The sequence below is a fragment of the Cryptotermes secundus genome, unplaced genomic scaffold, assembly GCF_002891405.2.
Source record: "Cryptotermes secundus unplaced genomic scaffold, Csec_1.0 scaffold873, whole genome shotgun sequence".
Lineage (NCBI taxonomy): Eukaryota > Metazoa > Arthropoda > Insecta > Blattodea > Kalotermitidae > Cryptotermes > Cryptotermes secundus.
Genome location: NW_019739229.1, coordinates 9,750 through 20,976, shown reverse-complemented (window position 1 = coordinate 20,976; position 11,227 = coordinate 9,750). Strand labels below are relative to the sequence as shown.

At 44.6% G+C, this 11,227-nt stretch overlaps 1 protein-coding gene across 1 annotated transcript; it reads right to left on the bottom strand.

Moving 5' to 3' along the window:
* Positions 1 to 7,960: 7,960 nt before the first annotated feature.
* Positions 7,961 to 9,757, bottom strand: LOC111871810 (forkhead box protein D3). Its single transcript, XM_023865170.2, has one exon. It carries the CDS (start codon positions 9,703 to 9,705, stop codon positions 8,338 to 8,340), a length of 1,368 nt encoding a protein of 455 aa, XP_023720938.1. The 5' UTR covers positions 9,706 to 9,757; the 3' UTR covers positions 7,961 to 8,337.
* Between the last annotated feature and the right edge of the window lie 1,470 nt (positions 9,758 to 11,227).

Here is an 11,227-nt window from a genome sequence, read left to right as displayed (position 1 = left end):
ATCCTCTATTTTCCTTTCAATTCTTCTTTTAAGTATCTTTGCTATTATCTTTGCTGTATGTGCAATAAGACTTATTGTGCGATGGTCGCTGCATTTTGTAGCTTTTGTCTTTTTCTTTAAGGCAATCATTGTAACTTCTGTAAAGTCCTTGGGCCACTCTCCACTTGCATATATGGTGTTCATTAGTTTTGTCAGTGTTAGCTGCATTGTATGATGAAAAATTGAAACTAAAAATTATTTCTAGTACATCATTTTTTAGGCCTTGAGGTTGATTTCTTCAGTTTACCTAACCCATTCAGCTGCACTATGGCCCTGGGGTCGACTCAGCCTCTAACAGAAATGAGTACCAGGAATATTCATGGGGGTAAAGGGCGGCCGGAGAGTAAGGCTGACCTCACCGCCATCTGTTAGCCAATTGTCTAGAGAACATGTGGGAACTTCAACATCTCACAACCCTATGGGCCCTCACGGCCTGCTACAGGAATACCTTTACTTTTTTACATTGTTTTAGGCCTATACATCGAGGTCCATGAAAATCAACCAAAGGATTCGATATAATATATCCACATCTTTAAATAGCCGACGTGTGGCCTATTTTAGCTCCAACACGGCCATGACCATAATCACAGAGAGTGTAAGGTTCCAACAATTAGCTACATACCGTGTCTTCAGTTCCCGCGCATAGAAGCAACGGGCTCGTTCGCGGTAAGTCCAGCAGTAAGCAGGCCAACTGATACACATGGACAGGGCGCAGTTCTGCGTGGGAAACAAAAGCCTTAGTGAGCAGAGTTCCTGCCTGCATCCACACATGTCCACATCAGTCTAAATGATTCCTTCTGTTGTTCTGCCGAAACGTCAAGTTCTACCATTCGTAGACAGGTTACAACAAATTATGTTATGTAATAACCGTCATGCTTTATACCATTCAGTCCAGAACCTTTCGTCGCCTCGTCTGCACTCCAAAGACATAAAAATTAGAATATACAAAACTATAATTTTGCCTGTGGCTCTGTATGGGTGTGAAACTTGGTCTCCGATATTAAGGGAGGAACATAGACTGAGGGTGTTTGAGAACAGGGTGCTGAGGAGAATATCTGGACCGAAAAGGGATGAAGTGACAGGAGGTTGGACAAAACTGCATAATGAGGAGCTTCATAACTTGTACTCTTCTCCAAGTATAATTAGAATGATCAACAAAAGGAAGATGAGGTGAGCAGGGCATGTAGCACGAATGGGGAGAAGAGGAATGCATATAGGGTATTGGTGGGAAAGCCGGAAGGAAAGAGACCACAGGGAAGACCAAGGTGTAGTTGGGTGGATAATACTAAAATGAATCTCAGAGAGATAGGATGGGAAGGTATGGATTGGATTGATCTGGCTCAGAATAGAGACCAGTGGAGGGCTCTTGTGAACGCGGTAATCAACCTTCGGGTTCCATAAAATGCTGGGAAGTTCTTGAGTAGGTGCACAACTGGCGGCTTCTCAAGAAGGGCTCAACTCGATGAGTGAGTCATAATTATTGGCTGAATGTAGAAATCCTGTAGGCGTATCGTGAAGTTGGTGAATAATTTTCTTACTACCCTCCTTATTTCTCTTATGCCAGTGCTGTCACGTGACTTGCGAACTAATTGCCGTGTAAAACTGGAAACAGCATATGCCGATATTCCGACTAAAGAACGAACGCAGGCCAACCGTTTTCCCCAGTTACCGCTCTGAAAGATTTACTCCCGACAATTGAAGGACATGGGTTACCAGATAAAAAATGCTCTAAAATTTATTTACGCTCCGGAGCCTTTTAAGTTATCAGTACCTTCCGAGCTCCTGCAATAAGCAAGCATATGAAATGCACAAAGCAATATACACTTCAAATAGCTATTCCTTATTAATTATTTACTTAATTTTAATGTACTCAGCTGCGATTTTACGGTTGAAAATTATATATCCCTGAATTACAGAATGATCAATGAATAAAAAATTGGTAGGATTATGGGAGAAAAGAGATGTGGTCTATCTGGTTGTAGTTACTGCCCCTAAATCTTCCTGGATGGACTGAGGAAAACCACTAAAACCCTCCTTCCGAAATTAAAAATCAGGACCTTTTGAATATGAAACAGGTACGCTACCCGCCCTGCCGCGCCTGGTGGTTTAGGTACAAACAAACTCCGTTGCCTGTAGTCCGCAAGCGAACTATACCGACCGAGCGACCACCGCTTGTGGGCGAAGTTAGTGCCAACTTTTGAGTATAGAGAGTGTCACGTGGCCAGCGTAACGAATCCCCACGGCCAGTTAAGGTACTCCATTAATTTCGAAAATTTGCAACCTATGATAGACAATACAGGCTTGTCTGTATGAATGTACTTAGGAAACTGAACAATGCAATATAAGACAGCCTATCTCCAGTTCTCACAAAGAATAAGAAATCAGAAAGGAATAAAAATTTTCTTCTCCATTTTTAGTAAAATGTGTAAAAGAAAAGGTAAAACTATTCCTGTAACAAGACGTGGAGGCCCACAGGGTTGTGTGACGTTGAGGCTGTCACATCTTCTATAATATCGGCTCACAGATGACGGTGATTTTATCAGCATAAAGTTCCGAACGCCAATTACACCCCAGGAAGATCCCTGGTACTCATTTATTTTAGACGCTGAGTCGACCCCAGGGCCATAGTGCGGCTGGAAGCATTAGGTAAACTGAAAATAAAAAAAAAAATCCACCCCATCGGACCTTCGAACCAGTAGACCTATCAAGCCATTCTGAGACTTGGATATACTTATTATAAAGCAGAACACTTGAATTGTTACTTTTACCGCTGAGTTTATATTTTAACATGCAGTTTCATTCTGTTCATTCGTACATAATTGAATCTTGAATTCGAACAGGCCAGGCGACCTAATCAGCGAACTTCAAGTAAAATAAAATCAAAAGAATATTGTTCCAAAATGTGCATCCCCTAAAATCGTATCGCCCAAAGCAGCTCCTTTGTTCGTCTGTGCTGTTGCATACACTGTCCCTTGAAAGCTGATAGTTATTCAGCTACTCAGAACATTACAAACTTTTACTGAACACGGTGGCTCACTTCTGTGTTCAGAAATGCCTGCAGCTGTCCCCTGTCTGGAGGCAACTGAAAGCAGTCCACCCCGTCACACCCAAGGCCTACTTCTCTAAGTCTCATTTTGTATTGCACCCACTTCCCCGTCTAGGCTTAAGTGCCGTCTGAACACAACTCTCTTCAAGTGGCGTCAAAGTGGCATACTTCAAGAAAAATATAAAATTGCAAATACCATTACGTTAAATTTCGTCGCTAAATAACCAAAAATCAGCCACAATCTACTTGCTGTCTGCTTACTCGACATACTCTTCGACACTGAAAATGGCGGAAGTACGTTCCTCCGAAACGTCGGTGTACTTCTATCGGACTTTGCTATGTTACACTCCGGAAGACTATGCTTTCATAACCAAAGCAGTGGGAACATCAAGGCTAACATTAGTTTTATTTACAAAGAGAGATGAAGTGACAGGAGGTTGGAGAAAACCGCATAATGAGGAGCTTCATAACTTGTACTCTTCTCCAAGTATAATTAGAATCATCAAGTGAAATAGGATGAGGTGGGCAGGGCATGTAGCACAAATTGGGGAGACGAGGAATGAGTGTAGGATATTGGTGGGAAAGCCAGAAGGAAAGAAACCACTGGGAAGACCAAGGAGTAGGTCGATGGACAATATTAAAATGGATGTTAGAGAGATAAGATGGGATGTTATGGATTGAATTGATCTGTCTCAGGATAGGGACCAGTGGAGGGCTGTGAACACGGTAATGAACCTTTGGGTTCCATAAAATGCTCGGAAATTCTTGAGTAGCTGCAGAATTGGCTTCTCCTCAAGAAGGGCTCAGCTCCACGAGTGAGTGAGTAAGTAAGTAAGTAAGTAAGTACTGGATAATTTATATCATATATACTACTTATACTATGCCTACATGAGGAATGGGCACGCATGGACGAACATGTCATCTGCTGCAGTTTCAAACTTTTCAGACAATAAAAATGCCGCTTTGCCGCCCAAGCTGGTAAATGTAAAACTTTGTAAGTACTTCACATATAAAGAACAATTAGCAGGTTAACTTTGTAGGAAGAGTTCTGACGCATTCCAAGTCCCAAGTTCGAGTGACTTTTTGTTGACTGCAGTTTGTGTACTGTGGTAGTGACAGCCACATGGTCACTTCCTCTGTCCGCCCTGGCTTCAATCCATGTTGAGTACTGAAATATTCTTGCGTCATTACGACTCAAGTAGGCTGATTGAAAACGCGTTGTAGGCGTGCTGGGTAAATAGCCTATCAGTGTGCTTTAACTACTGCATTAATTTCCATAGGCGGGCTACCATTGTTAAATGCACAACAATGTCCTTGTCCACTATTTGTAATTTCTATAATAAACCAGACCACTCAAACCCGAGCTATTTTTGTTTCATTCCCAGTTTAGTCGCGCGCTGAAAGCATTGTAATGCAGTCCCACAGGGCCAGGGTCGCACCTCTGCTTCGTATTCGGGAGGTCCTGGTTTCAAATACTTATCTGAAAACAAGATAAGGCGACTGATCATTTTGGAAGTTTTCCTCAACCCCTCCAGGCAAATTCATGGATGTATCACTAATCCCTAAGAAGTAGGGGCTATAATAATTCCACCGATTAATAACAATTTACGAATAGGTCTCTCTGTTCATGAAAATACTGTCGCGTGTTGCCTATATAATGCGACAAATTCACGCGGGTTTCGGATTTTGCGAATATTCATTGGCCACTTGCTTTTAAACTACCGAGTATAATTACTATCACTTTCAGTATCACAATCGCTGCTTCTGCTAGAGTCAAAGCCAAACAGAAGACTGATTACTCTTCTAAGGTCAGATGCAAACTGAACTGTTCTCGGAAACTTCTAGAACTCGACTGTCGAACTGTCTGGTCCAAGAGAAAGTCCAAGTCACATTGCGACTGACGGTCTGGTCCTTCGAAGCTGGACTTTTATAACCTGCTTTCGGACGGAATACAGCGCACCATGTAGGAACCTTTTGTCTCGGCTGCTGTTATGAAACGAACCCTCTGTTGTCTCTTCATCTCCGGGGAAACGCGTTTGTCGCTTAAGGCATTCCCAGGCAACGGCCCACTGGTATTGCGTTTCCATGGAAGTATATATTCCGGATTCCTGGCGGCACGCGAAAATATTACTCTTCTTAATGATTTGAAATCAAGTCACGGCCGCTACCTTCATCACGTAGAATCACTTATTCGGTAATTATCTTAGAACTGCAGTTAAATAGAGCACAAAAAATAATTTTCAGTAAAGCAGCGTCTGCAGTTGCAAATGGATTACTTCACCTCAAATGTTTTACTAATTTGGATAAAAGCGCTCATAGGGTCTAATTTTATTAACTATGAAGAAAACTAAAGCGTGCCACTTTAAAGCAGGCCTACTGTTTTGGTTTGAAGTGTCAAGCGGGCAGCCAGCCCACTGGCGCTGTTAGAATCATCACATTTCTCCTGCGCTACTGCCCATGCATCGCTCAAATTCCGACAATGTCTGTGCTTTCGGGTTACAGTCGGAGGCCAAATGACTACTTTCATTGCAGTTTGCAGTATTTTGTCTCTTTGGCTGTGTAGGCCTATTTCAAATATTTTCAGGGTTCTATGTATTTATCGTTGTCAATCATTTAAACCCTTCAAAATGAAGCAGTTCTGGTTACACATTTATAGTTGTGGCCTGTAGGGCCTTTTCGGCTATTAATTGCCATTAATGTTAAAATAGGTACATCCCACATTTAAAAAGAATGAAGAGAGAATTTCTTAAATATAAATATTACTGACTACGTTTTAAATATTCAAACATCGAGAACAAATATCACCGACAAAAAAGTGCAAGAATCATTCCAAATTAAATGAAGAACACACGTCGCCGAATCAACTCTCTTAGCCAGATGCCCTTACTTTACTACCCTGTCGATATTGTCTCACAGTTAGAGCCCTGGAGCCGTAATGCGATCCCCGCTCCGTCTTCCATTAAGCATAAGCCGCCGACATGTGAGCGGCAAAGGGGACCAGGCTCCTACTATGCCGAGAAAACTGCGCTACAAGTTCTTCCCTGTTTTGCGCTGGCCAACAAATGTGTTAATCTGTGAATTTAGTGAGGGATCAAAGATACGTCACAGTCTGAACTCAGTTAAATTTGACAAGAAAATAATACATGGAATGGTATTTTATGGCTTCACTCAACCGCTTACATGTAGGCCACACAATCCAGGAAGATGTACTCCTTTGTTTGTTTGGGTGCTTAGAAAGATGCTCTGCACACAACGCGATCATATGAACGTAAGCCTATATACACAAGCTAAATTTATGCTTCTGATAAATCAGAATACTGACATTGTGTGGCGAATCAAGGAATCCTCAAAGTATTATTTTGCTTCCTTATAATGTTCCCTATATCCTATGCTACTGCAGTTTCTTAAGAGGTTACATGTAAATACAAGTTCAGTAGAAGTAAATTTAAGAAAAATGAGCCGTTTTCGCAGCCTGCGTCGATTATCAGTGGTGTGTTGTCGTACTGTTGTGGGTGCAGGCGTCGCCCAAATCATTACCAATTAATTCTATTTCGGGAATTCTTCGTTTAAAATTTGACACGCCTAGTTAGTGGGCTGGTCAAGAATTTCCGTCTGCTCATCACAGTGTTCACACAATTCCGACAGTAGATCCTACCCAAAGCCAGAAAATCCAAACTCACATCTGAGCATTCTACTTTACCTAGACCCGTTTTAAAATATTTAATATCCTCCCATCTACATCTAGTTCTCCCAAGGTTGTTCCGTCTTTGCAAGCTTCCCAGTACAATACGAGTATTTGTGTAGGGCTATTTAGACTGTGTCCTCACACGCTGTATATCGTGTACATCCACTAGGAAAAAATGGAATTAAACAGTTTTTCCCCTTTGGCGCTACAGCCCCAATTTGGGCCTTGGCCTACCTCCATGAAACTCTCCGTTTCATTTCGGTTTACTACATTTTAGACATGTGATAGAACTCCTTGGGCGGGCGATCAGCTCGTCGCAATGCCTCTACCTGTACACAAACACAGAAAAACGCACACACAAACACTAAACATCCATGCCCTGCGTGGGATTCGAACCCATGATCCCGGCTTCCGAGCGAGCGAATACACTGCATACCTTAGGCCGCTCGGCTATCGTGCGCGGCCGGAGTTAAATATATACTTTTATTTTAATTTGTGAATTAATCATTTTTCAAAAACTGGTTGGAGAATTTATAACAGCTTCCATTGGGCCTATTTGTAAGTTTAAGGTAAACATGGCCGATTCTTATATAATGTAATGTTCACCTACAACTTATATGTTCACTGCAGCTTAGACTCTGCTTAGAATTATGATCTGCATTGAATAATTTAATTAAAGTAATTATCAGGCAGTTCTTTGCACTGAGAACTTAACATAAGTCAACATTCTACGTAAATATGTGCAGCTTGTCGACTTCCGCCGATGTGAACACACGATACTTTACGAAAACAAATTTTAAAAGTAAGAGTTGAGGTTTTCACGGAGGTGAATATGAAGAAAGCAGTCTTCTTGGATATGACGTCGTGTAGATACTGTGTTAACCGAAGATTCGGAGAAACGTATCGCCTCTATCTTCAGGGTAGAAGAAAAAAGAAGAAAATTCGCGAGCGAGGAACCAGCACGAGCTCCTCCGAAACGTCGGTTAACACAATATCTAAACGGCACCGAATCCCAGAAGACTGCTTTCTTCAATTTTCAAAAGAGCTGTACTAAGAGTTACTACACCACTGCAATTATTTCTCTTGTGAAAATATGAATAAAGCTAAGGTACCTAGACAAGATGCGAGTTACGGGTTGTACCTGCAAGGACAGGTTATTAAGAGAACAACAAGAGACGGTGAAGTTTGACTAGCATATTCGGTGTAGCCTGTTCTATTGTCTGACGACGCAAAGGTTTCGATAATTACATCAATAATACTGACATGTTACACGGTACTGTACATACACATTATGACTTGGTGTGCAACAAAAAGAGTACAACACAACACATACAAAATTACCAGCTGTCAACACAACAGCATTTCAAGTCAGCCACCTGTTTCAATTCATCGAACGAGATTAGGTCCTTCAGTTGAAAAAGTTATGTCGTGTTCTGGCCCTACTCTTTACATATACACATGTACATCGATCGCAATTAGCCATTAATTACTCTAAGCCTCTAAAATATACACATTTATACAGACGGAGTAGTCAAGTGTCTGGGAACTGTACGCGTACGGCAACCAGTTACCGCGCCCAGGCCGCTGAGCTCAGCGGTGAGAAGGCAGAGTCGAGGCTGCGGGTGACGGGTGGGCCCGGCGGTTGCGGGCTCGCTTGCTCCAGCACCTGGAGGCCGGGTCGTGCCTTTAACTGGGCTAGCGCGAGAGGACCAAGACGGGCCGGCAGAGGAAGAGGCGTGGGCTTGCTGGGCGGCACATTTCCTTGCACTTTGCCGATCAGAGAGTCGATGCTGAACCCGTTCTTGTTTCCTCCTGAAGCCGTCACCTTGGCAGTGTCGGTGGGACTTGCCGCCACACTGACGGGGACTGGTTTACACGGAAACGGGGGCGGCTGTTGATGGGAGGTCAGGAGGTTGAGGCCCAGAGGCCCTAGCGAGAGACGAGCCAGGTCTGCGGGCGGTAGCAGTGGTACTGCGGGAGGCAGGGGTGACAGATAGGGGTAAGGACCGTGGTGGAGTGACGCGTGATGTGACCCCAGGAGCGCGTGATGGTGATGGTACGGGTCAGGGCCCAGAAAGGAGGCTGCCATGGCTGCAGCATGATGGTCTCGGAGCAGGAAGTCTGGCGGTTGGCGTTTGTATCGCTTCCGGCGTCGCAAGAAGCTGCCATTATCGAACATGTCCTCCGCCATGGGATCTAGGGTCCAGTAGTTGCCTTTACCGGGGTTCCCTGGTTCGCGAGGGATTTTGATGAAGCAATCGTTGAGTGACAGGTTGTGCCTGATTGAGTTCTGCCAGGCGGGAAACTTCTCGCGGTAGTACGGGAACCGCGTCATGATGAACTCGCAGATGCCGCTTAGCGTCAGTTTCTTGTGAGGTGACTGCAGGATGGCCATCGTGATGAGGGCAATGTATGAGTATGGTGGCTTCACCTGTGCGGAGGACGGTGACGACTTCTTGTTCTGTTCTGCCGGCGACGATGGGGCTGATTCCTCCTCATGTAGGCTGCTAGGGTTACCAGCGGCTTGCGACGGTTCCGCCCGTTGAAGACCGCCACTGTTGCTGATGAAGTGCCGGTGGAACTCGGCAATGCTGCTGCTTCTGGCACGCAGCAGTGGCGGCGACGAGTCATCGGGATCATCCGAATCGACGTTGATATCGGGATCCGAGTCATCTGACTCGCCGCTGGCGGACAGCCTGCAGATGACGCCGGGACTGATTGGTGCCGATGCGGACTGTCCTCCCCGCAAATCGAGTGGTGAGTCCACTGGTGAAGAGTGCAGAGTAGCGGTGGCCCCTATCATGGGAAGAGACAGGGCACCCGGAGTTGTCGGGGCGGTTGGGGATGTCACCGTGTCCAGGATCATTGTCGATGCGCTCTGCAGATCACGGTAGCCCAGGAGCAGGTGGCCGCCTTCGTCCATGGCTAAACACATTTGGGCCCGCGAAACGGGTACGGGTCATGCGGACAGGTTATATTCACGACGCGCGCGGCACACACACTGCCACAGGGTCGCAACGTGCACGGCCGGCTTCACACTTCTGTATTTCTCTCCGCCTACCCGCCCCCAGCACCCTATTCGCGCGCCGCGAGGGGCGGTGTCTGCACGGAAGCAAGGCCCGGTCCTATTGGACATGACATGGTTGAGGGGCGGGGCCAGCACCCCAAGTTCTGTGTGCTTTGTGTGGGCGCCGGCAGGACTTCAATGTCTCGTGATGTGATTTCGGTGCAAGATGATCTAATAAGCGAGAGCTGCAATAGCGTCCCGACCAGCAGGTAAGCATTTACAGTAGTAGCACTGCACGTGCTCCAGTATTGCACGCATGCATTTATATTTGCTGAAACAGATACGGTATGTCTATATGCTGAAAAGGCCTACCAGACAAACATTTCACTGGGCTATTGACACAGAATGTGGACTACGGAAGAGGAACAAATGTTCATTAGTTCACAATTGCTGTAACCTCCAGCGTAAAATCAAACAACAGCAATTCCGAAATATCGGCTGTACAGGGCGTTCGTGTTCAAGCCCACAATTTGTGTGCACTCTACACACTAGACTGCCTTCTTTCGGAACTGCGGTGCGCACAGCGAACACATCACAGCGAGTGTGTTCTTGTGTTCACGTGCCAACTTCTCATTAACTTGAACAGCTGTGATTATTTTCTCCCCTCCCCCCCAAATTGTAATTTTAAGGGCCACAATGCGCTCTAACATTTGTTTGTCGTACAAAAAATTGGTTTCATTTCATGTCACAGATTTGTATGTTTAGGTCCGCAGTTCTGTAGCGCAAGCGAACTCTGGACGACGTGAAGTACATGCGTTGGCCGCGCATTGATCTGCAGGGCTTCAAGAGTACAGCCACCCGCTTGTCTGGGGCGAGCTGATATTGTGAGCTGGTGAGTAGCGATGCATCATCAATATTATTGTCATTTGGGCCTAACTAACCGACTTCATTTCCAGTTTAACGTATTTCTTTTAGCTGATGTTAACTAACGGATTGGCACACCTTTACATTTTCCGTTACGTCAACACATGAATGCAAAATACAGGATAATAAATTGAAGAACGCAGTCTTCTGGGATGTGGTTCCATGTAGATATTGTGAAAACCGAAGTTTCGGAGGAAAGTATCGGCTCCATTTTCAGAGTATAAAAAAAAGAAGAAAATCAGCGAACGAGAAACAAGCGTGAGCAAGTGCTAACAGATTAATCTTCTACCCTGAAGATGGAGGCGATACGTTCCTCCGAAACGTCGGTTAACATAATATCTACACGGTGCCACACCCCAGAAGACTGCTTTCTTCATAGTCACCGCCGGGAAAACCTCAAATCTTACGACAATAAATTGGTTTAACGAGAATATTACAGTACTTAAAAATATATATCTTTTAAAGTATTAACATTGTGATCTTATTTAACGTTATGCATAGGTACCTAATCACACAGACACCCAAA